The sequence below is a fragment of the Dendropsophus ebraccatus genome, chromosome 12 (assembly GCF_027789765.1).
Source record: "Dendropsophus ebraccatus isolate aDenEbr1 chromosome 12, aDenEbr1.pat, whole genome shotgun sequence".
NCBI lineage: Eukaryota > Metazoa > Chordata > Amphibia > Anura > Hylidae > Dendropsophus > Dendropsophus ebraccatus.
In genome coordinates, this window is record NC_091465.1 from 86,477,439 (window position 1) to 86,498,057 (window position 20,619).

Here is a 20,619-nt window from a genome sequence, read left to right on the forward strand (position 1 = left end):
TGGATTGGAGGTTTTATTTAAGATGAACCTTCCTGATGGCGGATGTCACCCAAGCATCTGAGGATGCCTTCTCCCATGTGTCTGCACAAGGCTCAGACTGGAGTAGGATAAACCTTGATCCGCTCCACCTGTATACATACAAATGGATATATGAAATGGCAAATGCAAGATGATTCTTCGATGGATTATCTTCTCCTCATTGTATGAGCCGTAAGGCTTGATGGGCAGCATTAGGCAAGGGAATAGAAGGTGAAGAAAAGGTCAGCACATCAATGTGATTGTCACACAGGAAATCTCTTGCTGTCTTCATACATGACATATTATCAGCTCATCTCTTGGAACTCCATCCTCAATAACATGGGACAGATCCGCAGAGCCTTGGCACCTAGGGTGGACGCAGTGGCCCTCTTGGCAGGTGACTTGGTAGCCACATGTGCTTTTTCACACAGAGAATCAGTGTCAGGTAATAAAGAGGAAGGCTTCTTGGAAAGATGCGCAGCTGCCAGATCCACCTTAGGCGGTAGCTCCCATTCTGCTGAGACATCAGGATGGAACTTGTATGTCGCTCTAAGCCAGAAGAGCAGTCACTATGAGACACACATATGATACATCAGAGGTGACACAAGATGGCGCTGGTGAGCTGTACAAAGGGTTTATTTGTTGGTGAGCAGATTTCCCCTCCTGAAAAATATCAGACAACTGCTCCTTACACCACCCCAGAACAAGCTGGCCTAAAACTGATCCTCATAGTCAGACAAGCAGGAGGCACACAGGCCTGGTCCCTGGGTACCAGGGAGTAACTGCGGACATTGTGTTCAGCCTTTCTCTTCCTCAGTGGACTGGACATCTGAGGAGAGAAAGACGCAAAGTCAGTAAGAAAACCAGACGTGTCCTGGATGGTTCCTGCCTTCAGATACCTTGTGCAGCAAAAGGAACCTCTGCCAGAGCACAGCCGCTATCTCCCAGTGACGCTACCAGGATAGAGCGAGCGGCACCTGCTGTCCCATACACAGACTGGTACACTCACCTGAATATATCTATATCATAAAAATCAAAGTCTGTCTGTCTGTCCTTCTGTCTGTCTGTCTGTCTGTCCTTCTGTCTGTCTGTCTGTCTGTCCTTCTGTCTGTCTGTCTGTCCTTCTGTCTGTCTGTCTGTCTGTCCTTCTGTCTGTCTGTCTGTCTGTCTGTCCTCTATAGACTTCCAAACGCCTAAACCGTTTGACCCCAAATTAGGCCCACAGATACATTGGGTGCCCGGGAAGGTTATTGCGAAGGTCCGGTCCCCGCCAGATGTACAGGAGGGGAGGGGGAGGGGAAAGAGCGGCGCCCCATAGAGATGAATGGGAAAATCTCCTCACTGCAAACACAGGTGACATAATTAGCTGCAGCAGACACGGCAGTTGGAGCCTTAGCAACCAATAGGATTACTGCTTTCATTTTCATAGGGAGCAATGGTTGCTAGGGAAGCTGCCTCACAACATCCACAGTAATAACTGGTAGATCCCCTACTCCATCTATACAGTACATGTATACAGGACCCCCTACTCCATCTATACAGTACATGTATATACAGGGCCCCCTACTCCATCTATACAGTACATGTATATACAGGGCCCCCTACTCCATCCATACAGTACATGTATACAGGACCCCCTACTCCATCTATACAGTACATGTATATACAGGACCTCCTACTCCATCTATACAGTACATGTATATACAGGACCCCCTACTCCATCTATACTGTTCATGTATATACAGGACCCCCTACTCCATCTATACAGTACATGTATATACAGGACCCCCTACTCCATCTATACAGTACATGTATATACAGGACCCCCTACTCCATCTATACAGTACATGTATATACAGGACCCCCTACTCCATCTATACAGTACATGTATATACAGGACCCCCTACTCCATCTATACAGTACATGTATATACAGGACCCCCTACTCCATCTATACAGTACATGTATACAGGACCCCCTACTCCATCTATACAGTACATATATATACAGGACCCCCCTACTCTATCTATACAGTACATGTATATACAGGGCCCCCTACTCCATCCATACAGTACATGTATATACAGGACCCCCTACTCCATCTATACAGTACATGTATACAGGGCCCCCTACTCCATCTATACAGTATATGTATACAGGACCCCCTACTCCATCTATACAGTACATGTATACAGAGCCCCCTACTCCATCTATACAGTACATGTATACAGAGCCCCCTACTCCATCTATACAGTACATGTATACAGAGCCCCCTACTACATCTATTCAGTACGTGTATACAGGACCCCCTACTCCATCTATACAGTACATGTATACAGGACCCCCTACTCGATCTATACAGTACATGTATACAGGGCCCCCTACTCCATCTATACAGTACATGTATACAGGGCCCCCTACTCCATCTATACAGTACATGTATATACAGGACCCCCTACTCAATCTATACAGTACATGTATACAGGGCCCCCTACTCCATCTATACAGTACATGTATACAGGACCCCCTACTCCATCTATACAGTACATGTGTACAGGGCCCCCTACTCCATCTGTACAGTACATGTATACAGGACCCCCTACTCCATCTGTACAGTACATGTATACAGGACCCCCTACTCCATCTGTACAGTACATGTATACAGGACCGCCTACTCCATTTGTACAGTACATGTATACAGGACCGCCTACTCCATCTGTACAGTACATGTATACAGGACCGCCTACTCCATCTATACAGTACATGTATACAGGAGCCCCTACTCCATCTATACAGTACATGTATACAGGAGCCCCTACTCCATCTATACAGTACATGTATACAGGAGCCCCTACTCCATCTATACAGTACATGTATACAGGAGCCCCTACTCCATCTATACAGTACATGTATACAGGGCCCCCTACTCCCATCTATACAGTACATGTATACAGGATCCTTCTCCATCTATACAGTACATGTATACAGGGCGCCCTACTCCATCTATACAGTACATGTATACAGGGCAGTATTACCAGCTGCTGCTGCTTCCCTAAGCACTAAACCTGAGGACGCCCCATCCTCACTCACCAATTAGCATCATGATAGATTGGTAGATAATAGCTCCAGAGGTCACATTTAACACCACCATATCAGACCTGATCAATACCACCATACTGTGAATGGATAACACCGCTATACCAGACCTGGCCAATACTGCCACACTGTGACTGGATAACACTACCATACCAGACCTGACCAATACCACCATACTGTGACTGGATAAGACCGCCATACCAGACCTGACCAATACCACCATACTGTGACTGGATAACACTACCAGACCTGACCAATACCACCATACTGTGAATGGATAACACCGCTATACCAGACCTGACCAATACCGCCACACTGTGACTGGATAATACTACCATACCAGACCAATACCACCATACTGTGACTGGATAACACCGCCATACAAGACCTGACCAATACCGCCATACTGTGAATGGATAACACCGCTATACCAGACCTGACCAATACCGCCACACTGTGACTGGATAACACTACCATACCAGACCTGACCAATACCGCCACACTGTGACTGAATAACACTGCCATACCAGACCAATACCGCCATACTGTGACTGGATAACACTGCCATACCAGACCTGACCAATACCACCATACTGTGACTGGATAACACCGCTATACCAGACCTGACCAATACCGCCATACTGTGACTGGATAACAACGCCATACCAGACCAATACCGCCATACTGTGACTGGATAACACTGCCATACCAGACCTGACCAATACCACCATACTGTGACTGGATAACACCGCTATACCAGACCTGACCAATACCGCCATACTGTGAATGGATTAATAATGGGAGATTATCCCCTATGCCTATAAATTCCCAGCAGACTAAAACTTAGCTTTTATTATGAACTTTAAAATGTTCTACCATGTGCTCAATCTTACAGTGGTGATTAAGCGATTTAAAATAGGCCAAGGTGTTGGTTACCTGTAGGCTCCGGTAGATTAACTACACATATATGCAGTAGACAAGTGGTTAACATTAGCAGCACCTCGGCCGTTGGTGCTAGACTGATGAACTTATTGTTCTATCGACTTGACAGTTACTTAGTGACGGGTGATAAGCACAAAACACACCCGTCACTCTAACCACTTATATTGAAAGAGAGGATTCCTGCAGCATCCAAATGCAAATGATGTGATTTATTCACATATCCGGGTACACAGAAGCAACGTTTCTTCTGTGTACCCGGATATGTGAATAAATCACATCATTTGCATTTGGATGCTGCAGGAATCCTCTCTTTCAGTGTTACTATTACCCACAGTGAGGATAGTGGGTTTTCCACCCTGCATCCGCCTTCTGTTTAAGCCGCTTGGGTGCAAACACCAAAAGGTGCTGTTGGACTTTCTTCTAATCTAACCACTTATATGTCTCTGTATAATTCTACTCCGGTAGTCACCAAGGAGCTACATTAGTTAGTCCCATCCGGGATTAGAGCCAGTACGCTCACTAAATGCGATTTTGTATACGCATATGCGAAGCCCACACCAACCACCCAGGTCTACATAAGAAACACTGTCTGCCTGTAACCTAACATGTTTCGCTGACAACTCGTCAGTTTTTTCAAAGAAATGGCAATTGCCATCCGGTGACTACCGGAGTAGAATTATACAGAGACATATAAGTGGTTAGAGTGACGGGTGTGTTTTGTGCTTATCACCCGTCACTAAGTAACTGTCAAGTCGATAGAACAATAAGTTCATCAGTCTAGCACCAACGGCCGAGGTGCTGCTAATGTTAACCACTTGTCTACTGCATATATGTGTAGTTAGTCTACCGGAGCCTACAGGTAACCAACACCTTGGCCTATTTTAAATCACTTAATCACCACTGTAAGATTGAGCACATGGTAGAACATTTTAAAGTTCATAATAAAAGCTAAGTTTTAGTCCGCGGGGAATTTATAGGCATAGGGGATAATCTCCCATTATTAGTACAATAAACGTGCCTCCTGACTGGGCTGGGATCCCCCCTCCCCATACTGTGACTGGATAACACTGCCATACCAGACCTGACCAATACCGCCATACTGTGACTGGATAACACTGCCATACCAGACCTGACCAATACCGCCATACCGTGACTGGATAACACCGCTATACCACACCTGACCAATACCACCATACCATGACTGGGTAACACTGCCACACCAGACCTTACCAATACTACCATACCCCCCTTCGAAAAGACACTAGGTTTTCTGGCAAGTCTGAACAGGAGGTGGAAGACTAGTAAAGAAAAAAATTTTAAAGTTGTTTCCTTCCCCTTGCTCCCTGGTGCTGCGCCCATGCAAGGTGCTGCCCTAGGCAGACCACGAGTGCCTAATGCTAAATACGACCCTGCAGGTACACAGGACACTACAGGTATACAGGACCCCAAACTATACACTACAGGTATACAGGACCTCCACCAACTCTATACTACAGGTATACAGGACCTACACCGACTATATACTTCAGGTATACAGGACCCCAAACTATACACTACAGGATGCAGAACCTCCACCAACTATATACTACAGGTATACAGCACCCCCACCAACTCTATACTACAGGTATAGAGGATCCAAAACTATACACTACAGGTATACAGGAACTTCACCAACTATATACGACAGGTATACAGGACCCCAAACTATACACTACAGGTATACAGCACCTCCACCAACTCTATACTACAGGTATACAGGACCCTCAAACTATATAGTACAGGTATACAGGACCCCCGAACTATATACTACAGAACACTACAGTTATACAGGACCCCAAAACTATACACTACAGGTATACAGGACCTCCACCAACTATACACTACAGGTATACAGGACCCCAAAAGTATACACTACAGGTATAAAGGACCTCCATCAACTATATACTACAGGTATACAGGAATCCAAAACTATACACTACAGGTATACAGCACCCCCACCAACTCTATATTACAGGTATACATGACCCCAAACTATACACTACAGGTATACAGGACCCCAAAACTATATACACTACAGGTATACAGGAACTTCACCAAATATATATTACAGGTATACAGGACCCTCAAACTATACACAACAGGTATACAGGACCCCCGAACTATATACTTCAGGAATATAAGATCTCCACCAACTCTATACTACAGGTATACAGCACCTCCACCAACTCTATACTACAGGTATACAGGACCCCCACTAACTCTATACTACAGGTTTAAAGGATCCCAAACTATACACAACAGGTATACAGGAGCCCCGAACTATATACTTCAGGTATATAAGATCTCCACCAACTCTATACTACAGGTATACAGCACCTCCACCAACTCTATACTACAGGTATACAGGATCCCCACCAACTCTATACTACAGGTTTAAAGGATCCCAAACTATACACAACAGGTATACAGGACCCTCGAACTATATACTTCAGGTATATAAGATCTCCACCAACTCTATACTACAGGTGCACAGCACCTCCACCAACTCTATACTACAGGTATTCAGGACCCCCACCAACTCTACACTACAGGTATAAAGAACCCCAAACTATACACTACAGGTATACAGGAATCCAAAACTATACACTACAGGTATACAGCACCCCCACCAACTGTATATTACAGGTATACAGGACCCCAAACTATACACTACAGGTATACAGGACCCCAAAACTATACACTACAGGTATACAGTAAGTCCACCAAATATATATTACAGGTATACAGGGCCCTCAAACTATACACAACAGGTATACAGGACCCCCGAACTATATACTTCAGGTATACAAAATCTCCACCAACTCTATACTACAGGTATACAGGACCCCCACCAACTCTATACTACAGGTTTAAAGGATCCCAAACTATACACTACAGGTATACAGGACCTCCATCAACTATATACTACAGGTATACAGGACCCCAAAACTATACACTACAGGTATACAGGACCCCCAAACTTTACACTACAGGTATACAAGACCTCTACCAACCATAAACTACAGGTACACAGGACCCCCAAGCTGTACACTACAGGTATCCAGGACCCCCACTACAGGTATACAAGACCTCCACCAACTAAACACTACAGGTATCCAGGACCCTCAAACTATAAACTACAGGTATAAAAGACCTCCACCAACTATACATTACAGGTATACAGCACCTTCACCAACTATATATTACAGGTAAACAGGACCCAAAACTATACAGTACAGGTATACAGGACCTCTAACATCTATACACAGCAGGTATACAGTACTTCACAAACTATACAGTACAGGTACACAGCCCCCCCCCCCCCCATTATACACTACTGGTAGACAGGACCTCCCTCAACTATACACTACAGGTATACAACCCCCCCCATTACACACTACAGGTATACAGGACCCCCTCAACTATACACTGCAGGTATACAGGATGGATGTTTGAAGTTTTTAGTTTATTTCTAATGTACATAAGCTACAATTTATATAAACAGTGCAGAATTGTCGGGTATATAGGGGCATATAGGGCTACTGGTGATTTCCCCTTAAATAAAAAAAAAAGGACATAGATTGGCCTCCTGGGCACCTTAGAATAAATCTAATTAACACACTGAAACTTTATACCCGAGCAGCGCCAGGTACATTTTCTAGTATTATATATAATACAGGAGTGCTGTAGGTGCCATACCGAGCAGGTACATAGCCAAGGAGGGAGCGTGGTTTACAGCTATAAATGTGTAATGCCCCAGGGACCAGGAGAATACGAGGTAGCACCTGACTCCATAACCCTTCATATTCTAGAAGGCGTAAATCATCCCATAAATCTCCACCAGCTACAGATCCACTGGGGACGGGGCTTTATGTAAGACTGGTGCACTTGTATATGTACTTGATAAGTTCCCACCAATATATCTATTAGGAGCTTTAGAGAGGCCAGAGGTGTAATAATCTGCAGGATATATCACTGTGAGGGTCTGTTCACATTATGGAAGTTTCAACTGTTTGACCCTTTGTGACCTACAATTTCTTTTGCTCTGATTATATCCACATCACAGTCTCTTTCATATATTGTCTGTAAGCCGTTCTGATCTACTTCATCTTTCCACATTGGATTGAGTAGAATCAACGCAAGTGGTCGACTATGGACGTTGCCGGATGACTAGTTGAACTTCTCTCTTGAGTTTCTGTTTCTAGTCCTAAAATTGGGACATGTTTCTCTTTATGTTATACCTCATAACGGGAATAGTTGATCACATCACATCTAAGTTTGTGATATCTTTATAGTACTTTAAAAATTTTCAATAAAAATTATTGAACAGGATTTTCAAATCTGTCAATGTCAATTCTGTGGCTGGATGGCGGATTACGCGTGAGACATCCTATTGGGATGGACAGAACTTCAGAAAAAATTCCATATTGTGAACAGACCCTATGTGTCAGGGGGTAAAGGAGCAATGTTCTGCAGATCTGTAGAGAGGTCAGTGGTGTAATAATCTGTAGGAAATATGGCTGTCTCAGGAGGTGGAGCAATGTTCTGCAGATCAATAGAGAGGTCAGTGGTGTAATATTCTGTAAGATATATCGCTGTATGTGTCAGAAGGTGGAACCATGTGTCAGGAGGTGGTCCATAGAGAGCTCAGTGGTGTAATATTCTGCAGGATATATAGAGGTATGTGTCAGGAGGTGGAGCAATGTTCTGCAGGTCTGTAGAGAGGTCAGTGGTGTAATATTCTGCAGGATATACAGCCGTATGTGTCAGGAGGTGGAGCAATGCTCTGCAGGTCCGTAGAGAGCTCAGTGGTGTAATATTCTGCAGGATATATAGAGGTATGTGTCAGGAGGTGGAGCAATGTTCTGCAGGTCTGTAGAGAGGTCAGTGGTGTAATATTCTGCAGAATATACAGCTGTATGTGTCAGGAGGTAGAGCAATGCTCTGCAGGTCTGTAGAGAGGTCAGTGGTGTAATATTCTGCAGAATATACAGCTGTATGTGTCAGGAGGTAGAGCAATATTCTGCAGGTCTGTAGAGAGGTCAGTGGTATAATATTCTGCAGGATATACAGCTGTATGTGTCAGGAGGTGGAGCAATGTTCTGCAGATCTATAGAGAGGTCAGTGGTGTAATATTCTGTAAGATATATCGCTGTATGTGTCAGAAGGTGGAGCAATGCTCTGCAGGTCTGTGCTCTCAGTGGCTGGATTAGGGGATTATATCGGGATTAGATGATTTCTCTCTTCTGATCTCTCATAATCCTCTTCTGGAGCCTTGTCCTTCATACTTTGTCAGCCAGATGGCAGAGTGGAGCAGCCGTGTTCTGTGAGTCTTGTGTAGGTTATATTCCTGTCTTCTGAGAGTTGTAGTTCCCCTCACTTTCCTGCGTCCATGATGGTGGTCAGCCTGCCTAGTTATGACCCTCTCTCACCTCTAGGATGGGGGGGCTCCTTCCTCTTGGTCCCGTTCTTCTCCACATCCTTACGTGCAGGTGCTGCTCAGGTGATGTCACGCTCACATGTGATGTCACGGATTCCCGATACTGCTGAAACGTTTGTGATTATGGCAGAAACCGAATCCTTCCACAATGACTCAATGACAAAACACGTGACTCTGCAATTTAGGGAAAGAGTCGCATTATTGGGGGTCAAAATGTATCCTCCACATAGTGATAAGTTATGGTGTCCTAATCACATGACAAGAACACGGTGTGAATAGAACCAGATGGATCCCGCTCAGTGTCGGACTGGCCCACCAGACAACCAGAGGATCCTCCGGTGGCCCCCAGCTTTAGAACCTGTAAAACACTGACTGACATGTCGTTTCCTACTGGTTCTTCATTTATGGGCCCCAGGATCATTTCCCCTGGTGGGCCCCAGATACCCCAGGCCGACACTGATCCCGATCCCTGTAGATTCTTTTCATGGCTGTGGATCTCTCTGATCTCAGGATCCTGTTGAGCTTCATGGGTTTTCCAGACACTATGGCTCCTTCTGATCATGGTGATCTTCCTGATCGCGGATCTTCCTGCTCTTGGGGTACTTCTGATCACTGAGGAATTATCTTTATAGCTGGAGTTTAAATAATTTCCCGTCCCATCGCTTTCCCATTTTGTTGGACTCCAATCTGCCGCTCAGGAAACGGAGGACAATGGTCGGATTCAGTGTAAGTTGTAAAATGATGATAATAACCGACAGTATCAAGATAATAACTGGCACTACAGACATAATAACCGACAGTACCAACATAATAACCGACAGTACCAACATAATAACCGACAGTACAGACATAATAACCGACAGTACAGACATAATAACCGACAGTACCGACATAATAATCGACAGTACAGACATAATAACCGACAGTGGCAACATAATAACCGACAGTGGCAACATAATAACCGACAGTACAGACATAATAACCGACAGTGGCAACATAATAACCGACAGTACAGACATAATAACCGACAGTACAGACATAATAACCGACAGTGCAGACATAATAACCGACAGTACCGACATAATAACCGACAGTACAGACATAATAACCGACAGTGGCAACATAATAACCGACAGTACCGACATAATAACCGACAGTACAGACATAATAACCGACAGTGCAGACATAATAACCGACAGTACAGACATAATAACCAACAGTACAGACATAATAACCGACAGTGGCAACATAATAACCGACAGTACAGACATAATAACCGACAGTGGCAACATAATAACCGGTACTACAGACATAATAAACGACAGTACAGACATAATAACCGACAGTACCGACATAATAACCGACAGTACAGACATAATAACCGACAGTGGCAACATAATAACCGACAGTACAGACATAATAACCGACAGTGGCAACATAATAACCGGTACTACAGACATAATAACCGACAGTACAGACATAATAACCGACAGTACCAACATAATAACCGACAGTACAGACATAATAACCGACAGTACAGACATAATAACCGACAGTACCAACATAATAACCGACAGTACCGACATAATAACCGACAGTACAGACATAATAACCGGTACTACAGACATAATAACCGACAGTGCCAACATAATAACCGACAGTACAGGCATAATAATCGACAGTACAGGCATAATAACCGACAGTACCGACATAATAACCAACAGTACCAACATAATAACTGGCAGTACCGACATAATAACCGGCAGTACCGACATAATAATTGGCAGTACCGACATAATAACCGACAGTACAGACATAATAACCGACAGTACAGACATAATAACCGACAGTACCAACATAATAACCGACAGTACAGACATAATAACCGACAGTACCAACATAATAACCGACAGTACCAACATAATAACCGACAGTGGCAACATAATAACCGGTACTACAGACATAATAACCGACAGTGCCAACATAATAACCGACAGTACAGGCATAATAACCGACAGTACAGGCATAATAACCGACAGTACAGGCATAATAATCGACAGTACAGACATAATAACCGACAGTACAGACATAATAACCGACAGTGCCAACATAATAACTGGCACTACCGACATAATAACCAACAGTACCAACATAATAACTGGCACTACCGACATAATAACTGGCAGTACCGACATAATAACTGGCAGTACCGACATAATAACCGGCAGTACAGACATAACCAACAGTATCATCATAATAACCGGCACAACCGACATAATAATTGGCAGTACCGACATAATAACCGGCACTACCGACATAATAATTGGCAGTACCGACATAACCGACAGTACCAACATAATAACCGAGAGTACAGAGATAATAACCGACAGTGGCAACATAATAACCGGTACTACAGACATAATAACCGACAGTGCCAACATAATAACCGACAGTACCAACATAATAACCGACAGTACAGACATAATAACCAACAGTACCAACATAATAACTGGCACTACCGACATAACAGACAGTACCAACATAATAACTGGCACTACCGACATAATAACCGGCAGTACAGACATAACCAACAGTATCATCATAATAACCGGCACTACCGACAGTACCAACATAATAACTGGCGGTACCAACATAATAACCGGCATTACCGACATAATAATTGGCAGTACCGACATAACCGACAGTACCAACATAATAACCGGCAGATCCAACATAATAACTGGCACTACAGACATAATAACCAGCAGTACCGACATAATAACCAACAGTACCAGCAAAATCGACAGTACCAACATAATAATGGGCACTACCAACGTAATAACCAGCACTACCAACATAATAACTGGCACTACAGACAGTACCAACATAATAACTAGCAGTACCGACGTAATAACCGTCATTACCGATATAATAACTGGCAGTACAGACATAATAACCGACAGTACCAACATAATAACCGGCACTACCGACAGTACCAACATAATAACCGGCACTACAGACATAATAACCGGCACTACCAACAGTACCAACATAATAACCGGCACTACAGACATAATAACCGAAAGTACCAACATAATAATCGACAGTACCGACATAATAACCAACAGTACCAACATAATAACAGACAGTATCAACATAATAAACAGCAGTACCGACATAGTAATCGGCACTACAGACAGTACCAACATAATAACCGGCAGTACAGACATAATAACCAACAGTATCAACATAATAACTGGCACTACCGACATAATAACTGGCAGTACCAACAAAATAACCAGCACTACCGACAGTACCAACATAATAATCGGCAGAACCAACATAATAACTGGCACTACAGACATAATAACCAGCTGTATGACATAAAAACTGGCAGTACCGACGACATAACCAGCAGTACCAACAAAATGGACAGTACCAACATAATAATGGGTGCTACCGATGTAATAACCAGCACTACCAACATAATAACCGGCACTACCGACAGTACCAACATAATAACCGGCACTACCGACAGTACCAACATAATAACCGGCACTACCGACAGTACCAACATAATAACCGGCACTACCGACAGTACCAAAATAATAACTGGCACTACAGACAGTACCGACATAATAACTGCCACTACAGACATAATAACCGGCACTACCGACAGTACCAACATAATAACCGGCACTACCAACAGTACCGACATAATAACTGCCACTACAGACAGTACCGACATAATAACCGGCCCTACCGACATAATAACCGGCACTACAGACAGTACCGACATAATAACCGGCACTACCGACATAATAACTGCCACTACCGACATAATAACCGGCACTACCGACAGTACCAACATAATAACCGGCACTACCGACAGTACCAACATAATAACTGGCACTACAGACAGTACTGACATAATAACCGGCACTACCGACATAATAACCGGCACTACCCATGGTCCAGGACCTTGGAGGCCTCAGGTGACCCCGGATCACACAGGGGCTGCATCCTGCTCCCCAGCATCACACTTAAAGGGACAAAGATGAAACAAGGACACAGAGCAGGAAATGTGGAGGAAGAGGCGGCAGTCGGTGACCTTTCCCCCACATGTGATGAGCGGCTGCTGGAGGTGTGTGCGGAGAAGAGGCCACAGATTGGTCGGGGGAGGCTGGATGCTGGGATCCCGGTGGTGAGGAGTGCCTGTGTGCCTGTGTGCCTGTGCTGAGCTGACACCAGAGAGCACTAGTGACGGGCGGTGATGGAGGGGCTGAGGTCTCCGCTGTGACCGGACATTTGATGCTCTCTCACCTCTTATTCTTTTCCTCTGGGTATAAACATGGCGGCCCCTCCTCCGCCTGGTGCGGTCACCTCCACCGCTCCATCCGTGGACTTTGTGCTGGGGGCCTCCGCATGCTGCCTGGCGTGTGTATTCACTAACCCTCTGGAAGTGGTGAAGACGCGGCTGCAGCTGCAGGGGGAGCTCCGTGCCCGGGGCTCGTACACACGCCACTACCGGGGGGTCGTGCAGGCAATGCTGGCGGTCGGTCAAGCGGACGGAGTACGGGGGCTGCAGAAAGGGCTGACGGCGGGACTGCTGTACCAGGGGATGATGAACGGGGTGCGCTTCTATCTGTACTCACACGCCGAGGACATGGGGCTGACCGAGCAACCGGGGGGCAACGTGGCTGCAGGGGCGATCGCTGGAGCTCTGGGGGCATTCATAGGGAGTCCGGCATATCTGGTAAGTCTGTGGCCACTGTGTACACCCAGCATAGTGAGGTCACCTGCAGTCCTATGTAACATTACCTGCAGTCCTATGTAACAGCACAGTGTACAGTCCTATGTAACATTACCTGCAGTCCTATGTAACAGCACAGTGTACAGTCCTATGTAACAGCACAGTGTACAGTCCTATGTAACATTACCTGCAGTCCTATGTAACATTACCTGCAGTCCTATGTAACAGCACAGTGTACAGTCCTATGTAACATTACCTGCAGTCCTGTGTAACATTACCTGCAGTCCTATGTAACATTACCTGCAGTCCTATGTAACAGCACAGTGTACAGTCCTATGTAACATTACCTGCAGTCCTATGTAACATTACCTGCAGTCCTATGTAACAGCGCAGATAACTGATATCTCTGAGTACAGATAATGTAGTAGTCACCTGCAGCCCTATGTAACACCACAGATAACACGGTGATATCTGAGTACATATAATGCAGTAGTCACCTGCAGTCCTATGTAACATTACCTGCAGTCCTATGTAACAGCACAGTGTACAGTCCTATGTAACATTACCTGCAGTCCTATGTAACAGCGCAGATAACTGATATCTCTGAGTACACATAATGTAGTAGTCACCTGCAGTCCTATGTAACAGCACAGATAACACAGTGATATCTCTGAGTACAGATAATGTAGATGTCACCTGCAGTCCTATGTAACAGCACAGATAACACAGTGATATCTCTGAGTACAGATAATGTAGTAGATGTCACCTGCAGTCCTATGTAACACCACAGATAACACGGTGATATCTCTGAGTACAGATAATGTAGTAGATGTCCCTGCAGTCCTATGTAACAGCACAGATAACACAGTGACATCTCTCGGAGTACAGATAATGTAGTAGATGTGATCTGCAGTCCTATGTAACAGCGCAGATATGATATCTCAGTACAGATAATGTAGTAGATGTCCCCTGCAGTCCTATGTAACAGCACAGATAACACAGTGATATCTCTGAGTACAGATAATGTAGTAGGTGTCACCTGCAGTCCTATGTAACAGCACAGATAACACAGTGATATCTCTGAGTACAGATAATGTAGTAGCTGTCACCTGCAGTCCTATGTAACAGCACAGATAACAGTGATATCTCTCTGAGTACAGATAATGCAGTAGATGTCACCTGCAGTCCTATGTAACAGCACAGATAACAGTGATATCTCTGAGTACAGATAATGTAGTAGTCACCTGCAGTCCTATGTAACAGCACAGAGTACAGATAATGGAGTAGTCACCTGCAGTCCTATGTAACAGCACAGATAACACAGTGACATCTCTGAGTACAGATAATGTAGTAATGTCACCTGCAGTCCTATGTAACAGCACAGATAACACAGTGATATCTCTGAGTACAGATAATGTAGTAATGTCACCTGCAGTCCTATGTAACAGCACAGATAACACAGTGATATCTCTGAGTACAGATAATGTAGTAATGTCACCTGCAGTCCTATGTAACAGCACAGATAACACAGTGATATCTCTGAGTACAGATAATGTAGTAATGTCACCTGCAGTCCTATGTAACAGCACAGATAACACAGTGATATCTCTGAGTACAGATAATGTAGTAATGTCACCTGCAGTCCTATGTAACAGCACAGATAACACAGTGATATCTCTGAGTACAGATAATGTAGTAGCTGTCACCTGCAGTCCTATGTAACAGCACAGATAACACAGTGATATCTCTGAGTACAGATAATGTAGTAATGTCACCTGCAGTCCTATGTAACAGCACAGATAACACAGTGATATCTCTGAGTACAGATAATGTAGTAATGTCACCTGCAGTCCTATGTAACAGCACAGATAACACAGTGATATCTCTGAGTACAGATAATGTAGTAATGTCACCTGCAGTCCTATGTAACAGCACAGATAACACAGTGATATCTCTGAGTACAGATAATGTAGTAGATGTCACCTGCAGTCCTATGTAACAGCACAGATAACACAGTGATATCTCTGAGTACAGATAATGTAGTAATGTCACCTGCAGTCCTATGTAACAGCACAGATAACACAGTGATATCTCTGAGTACAGATAATGTAGTAATGTCACCTGCAGTCCTATGTAACAGCACAGATAACACAGTGATATCTCTGAGTACAGATAATGTAGTAGATGTCCCCTGCAGTCCTATGTAACACCACAGATAACTGCTATGGAACTGAGCTGTAATTCCGCACACAAACTGCGGACAAGAGTGGAGCTGTTTTTGGAAGATAGCCGCCATGTTTTTCCAATCCTGTTACTGACATGTAGGGGGCGCCCATCACACCCCGACTGCGTTCCCCCTGTTATACATGACAGGCGGTGAAGCAGCTGTAGTGGTGACCATATTGGTGTCACTCAGCTTTTCCAGAGGCTGGTAGAATCTGAGCGGTGACCCCAGGACTGGTATTACGAGGGTGCTTGTTTTGGGGGTGACCTTCTGCTCGGTGCCAGGATCTGCACCCAGTGACGGCACACGGCAGCCATTGTGGTGACACAGAGCAGATCTGCAGCTCCCTGGCACCGTTGCCAGAGCCAATACCAGGGGAGGGGATCCTGTTACAGTGAGCGCCACCTGCAGACACCTCTGAGAGACGCTCACAGCGCCCCTTATCCTTACAGTGTATAGTGTCTCCATTCACTGACAGCAAGCAGAAATCCTGAACATGGTGACCCTATAGAAAGCACAAATGAAGAAGGGGGATTAAGGGGCCTCCAAAGTGATACCAGTCATTGTCCGCCCTGCACCATGTGACCTGTGTCTCTTGTCACGTCCTCTGTGTCGGTATTTCAGGCTGGAGGATGCGTCACTCGGTTGGTTTCCATGGTGACATAAATAGGAACTTCAGTCTGAGGGTGACCGTGGGGGAGGGGCAGCCATCCACATATATGGCTGCACTCACTATACCGCCATTATATCAGACAGCACTGACAGCTCCTCATATATGGCTGCACTCACTATACCGCCATTATATCAGACCGCACTGACAGCTCCTCATATATGGCTGCTCTCACTATACCGCCATTATATCAGACAGCACTGACAGCTCCTCATATATGGCTGCACTCACTATACCGCCATTATATCAGACAGCACTGACAGCTCCTCATATATGGCTGCACTCACTATACCGCCATTATATCAGACAGCACTGACAGCTCCTCATATATGGCTGCACTCACTATACCGCCATTATATCAGACCGCACTGACAGCTCCTCATATATGGCTGCTCTCACTATACCGCCATTATATCAGACAGCACTGACAGCTCCTCATATATGGCTGCACTCACTATACCGCCATTATATCAGACAGCACTGACAGCTCCTCATATATGGCTGCACTCACTATACCGCCATTATATCAGACAGCACTGACAGCTCCTCATATATGGCTGCACTCACTATACCGCCATTATATCAGACAGCACTGACAGCTCCTCATATATGGCTGCACTCACTATACCGCCATTATATCAGACAGCACTGACAGCTCCTCATATATGGCTGCACTCACTATACCGCCATTATAATACACAGCACTGACAGCTCCTCATATATGGCTGCACTCACTATACCGCCATTATATCAGACAGCACTGACAGCTCCTCATATATGGCTGCACTCACTATACCGCCATTATATCAGACAGCACTGACAGCTCCTCATATATGGCTGCACTCACTATACCGCCATTATAATATACAGGACTGACAGCTCCTCATATATGGCTGCTCTCACTATACCGCCATTATAATATACAGGACTGACAGCTCCTCATATATGGCTGCTCTCACTATACCGCCATTATATCAGACAGCACTGACAGCTCCTCATATATGGCTGCACTCACTATACCGCCATTATAATATACAGGACTGACAGCTCCTCATATATGGCTGCTCTCACTATACCGCCATTATAATATACAGGACTGACAGCTCCTCATATATGGCTGCTCACTATACCGCCATTATAATATACAGGACTGACAGCTCCTCATATATGGCTGCTCTCACTATACCGCCATTATAATATACAGGACTGACAGCTCCTCATATATGGCTGCTCTCACTATACCGCCATTATATCAGACAGCACTGACAGCTCCTCATATATGGCTGCTCTCACTATACCGCCATTATATCAGACAGCACTGACAGCTCCTCATATATGGCTGCTCTCACTATACCGCCATTATATCAGACAGCACTGACAGCTTATCATATATGGCTGCTCTCACTATACCGCCATTATAATATACAGGACTGACAGCTCCTCATATATGGCTGCACTCACTATACCGCCATTATATCAGACAGCACTGACAGCTCCTCATATATGGCTGCTCTCACTATACCGCCATTATAATATACAGGACTGACAGCTCCTCATATATGGCTGCTCTCACTATACCGCCATTATATCAGACAGCACTGACAGCTCCTCATATATGGCTGCACTCACTATACGGCCATTATAATATACAGGACTGACAGCTCCTCATATATGGCTGCACTCACTATACCGCTATTATAACAGACAGCACTGACAGCTCCTCATATATGGCTGCACTCACTATACCGCCATTATATCAGACAGCACTGACAGCTCCTCATATATGGCTGCTCTCACTATACCGCCATTATAATATACAGGACTGACAGCTCCTCATATATGGCTGCACTCACTATACCGCCATTATATCAGACAGCACTGACAGCTCCTCATATATGGCTGCACTCACTATACCGCCATTATATCAGACAGCACTGACAGCTCCTCATATATGGCTGCTCTCACTATACCGCCATTATATCAGACAGCACTGACAGCTCCTCATATATGGCTACTCACTATACCGCCATTATAATATACAGGACTGACAGCTCCTCATATATGGCTGCTCTCACTATACCGCCATTATATCAGACAGCACTGGCAGCTCCTCATATATGGCTGCTCTCACTATACCGCCATTATATCAGACAGCACTGACAGCTCCTCATATATGGCTGCACTCACTATACCGCCATTATAATATACAGGACTGACAGCTCCTCATATATGGCTGCTCTCACTATACCGCCATTATAATATACAGGACTGACAGCTCCTCATATATGGCTGCTCTCACTATACCGCCATTATAATATACAGGACTGACAGCTCCTCATATATGGCTGCTCTCACTATACCGCCATTATATCAGACAGCACTGGCAGCTCCTCATATATGGCTGCACTCACTATACCGCCATTATATCAGACAGCACTGACAGCTCCTCATATATGGCTGCACTCACTATACCGCCATTATATCAGACAGCACTGACAGCTCCTCATATATGGCTGCTCTCACTATACCGCCATTATATCAGACAGCACTGACAGCTCCTCATATATGGCTACTCACTATACCGCCATTATAATATACAGGACTGACAGCTCCTCATATATGGCTGCTCTCACTATACCGCCATTATATCAGACAGCACTGGCAGCTCCTCATATATGGCTGCTCTCACTATACCGCCATTATATCAGACAGCACTGACAGCTCCTCATATATGGCTGCTCTCACTATACCGCCATTATATCAGACAGCACTGACAGCTCCTCATATATGGCTGCACTCACTATACCGCCATTATATCAGACAGCACTGACAGCTCCTCATATATGGCTGCACTCACTATACCGCCATTATAATATACAGGACTGACAGCTCCTCATATATGGCTGCACTCACTATACCGCCATTATAATATACAGGACTGACAGCTCCTCATATATGGCTGCACTCACTATACCGCCATTATATCAGACAGCACTGACAGCTCCTCATATATGGCTGCTCACTATACCGCCATTATATCAGACAGCACTGACAGCTCCTCATATATGGCTGCTCACTATACCGCCATTATAATATACAGGACTGACAGCTCCTCATATATGGCTGCTCTCACTATACCGCCATTATATCAGACAGCACTGACAGCTCCTCATATATGGCTGCTCACTATACCGCCATTATATCAGACAGCACTGACAGCTCCTCATATATGGCTGCTCACTATACCGCCATTATAATATACAGGACTGACAGCTCCTCATATATGGCTGCTCTCACTATACCGCCATTATATCAGACAGCACTGGCAGCTCCTCATATATGGCTGCACTCACTATACCGCCATTATATCAGACAGCACTGGCAGTTATCACAATCACCTGTCCCTGTTTCCTGTAGCGACCAATCACAGCTCAGCTT

At 44.9% G+C, this 20,619-nt stretch overlaps 1 protein-coding gene and 1 long non-coding RNA gene across 3 annotated transcripts in view; one reads left to right on the plus strand and one right to left on the minus strand.

Annotated features, from left to right (window-relative positions):
• Positions 1-14,265, minus strand: LOC138769203 (uncharacterized). The gene is made up of 3 exons (XR_011359222.1): positions 13,858-14,265; positions 9,527-9,708; positions 1-847 (listed from the first exon to the last, which is right to left on the minus strand). It is a non-coding gene; the product is annotated as an uncharacterized lncRNA (long non-coding RNA).
• The window catches only part of SLC25A34 (solute carrier family 25 member 34), a 20,684-nt gene continuing 13,824 nt past the window's right edge, over positions 13,760-20,619 (plus strand). For both annotated transcript variants that reach the window (XR_011359221.1, XM_069947500.1), the window contains exon 1: positions 13,760-14,290. Coding sequence is in view for 1 of the 2 variants with exons in the window: in XM_069947500.1 (XP_069803601.1) it covers positions 13,886-14,290 (405 nt within the window). In the remaining variant the exon portion in view is untranslated. The remainder of the gene's footprint in view (positions 14,291-20,619) is intronic.